General features: G+C 56.3%; 1 protein-coding gene across 1 annotated transcript in view; it reads right to left on the reverse strand.

The window, feature by feature from the left end:
- Irgc (immunity related GTPase cinema) overlaps window positions 1-313 on the reverse strand; it is a 1,392-nt gene extending 1,079 nt beyond the window's left edge. The window contains exon 1 of the mRNA XM_051162574.1: window positions 1-313. This exon is cut by the window's left edge and continues 1,079 nt beyond it. Coding sequence (XP_051018531.1) covers window positions 1-313 — 313 coding nt within the window.
- Window positions 314-1,303: the final 990 nt, after the last annotated feature.

The raw sequence follows: 1,303 nt of genomic DNA on the forward strand, positions 1-1,303 counted from the left end.
CGGGAAACTGCGGGTGCGGGTAAGGCGAAGGCTGCATGGTGGTCTCCACGACGCCAGTGAGAGCTGCACCAGGATCCTCGGCCCCGAGGCCACGCAGAGCATTGATGAGGGACGACTTGCCGGCTCCCGACTCGCCCGTGACGCCCACCTCCAGCCGGGTGCTCTCTGAGTTAGCCAGCAGCTCCCGGAGGCGTGAGGCAGCCTGAGGGATGTCGCCAGACTCGAAGGCTGAGCGCAGGGCCTCCAGCTCTTCCTTGGTCATGAGGATGGTGGTTTCCTCCTCAGGCACCGCGGGCAACTTGGCAGTTGCCATGGTTCAGAGTTGGGCAGAAAGATGGGGGGAGTCAGTCACAGGATGCTGGACTCCTCGGTGTCTGCAGGGGAGGAGGGAGACAGCGGCACATCATGCCCTTGGACAGATGTGGAAGAAGTTTCAAAAGACTCTCTCTACACCGCCACCAGCTCGCTCTCTCTCTCTCTTTCTTCCTCAAGGATCCGGGTACCCTGGTTTTTACCTCTAATCCAGCACCTGGGAGCTTGAGGCAGGAGGATCATCACCGTGAGTTCTAGGACAGTGAGACTCTTATCTCAAAACAATGCCTGGGTGACACCTGTGGTGACACACCCTTTTAGTCCCAATATTGGAAGGCTGAGGCAGATCTATGTGAGTTCGAGGTAGCCAGAGCTCTAAAAACAGCAGCAAGGTGGCTGGTGTGGTGACTCACACCTGTATTCCTAGCACTGGGCAACTGGAGGTAGGGGACTTGACTCGCTTGATTGGGAAAGTTCAAGGCTATCCTGGACTACACGCAACACTGTCTCAAAACTGTAGGGGTGTCTGTAGCCTAGGGAGGGAACAACTTTGTGAGGGATGTGTGCCCTGTGCCTACAGTGAGGCTGGATGGCCTGCTAAGCAAGACCCAAACCTGGCTCTCACTGTGTAGCCCAGGCTATACTGTGTAGCCCAGGCTAGCCTGGAATGATAGTCGTCCTGAGTGCTGGCAATACAACCATGAGCCACCAAGCTCTTTCTCCCAAATATTTGAACCAGAGCCGTCCAGTCTTACTGTAGCCGGGCCTCCCATACTGGGTGAGCAGGGCCTGGCCTGTGAGCTCAGGCCAAGCTCAGAGAGTCAATGTGCTTTTCAACTGCTGTGGTTGCCTGGGAGCCAGTGTGAGGTAACAGGGTCACCTCTCCCACATACTGAGCCAGCACTGCCTCGTTTCCCCGTTATCTGTGAGATGTGGCTGCGTCTGTCCTCACGGCAGAATATCTCCAATGGGCTACGATATTAGGAGAACA

Source organism: Acomys russatus, chromosome 19, assembly GCF_903995435.1.
Source record: "Acomys russatus chromosome 19, mAcoRus1.1, whole genome shotgun sequence".
Classification (NCBI taxonomy): Eukaryota; Metazoa; Chordata; class Mammalia; order Rodentia; family Muridae; genus Acomys; species Acomys russatus.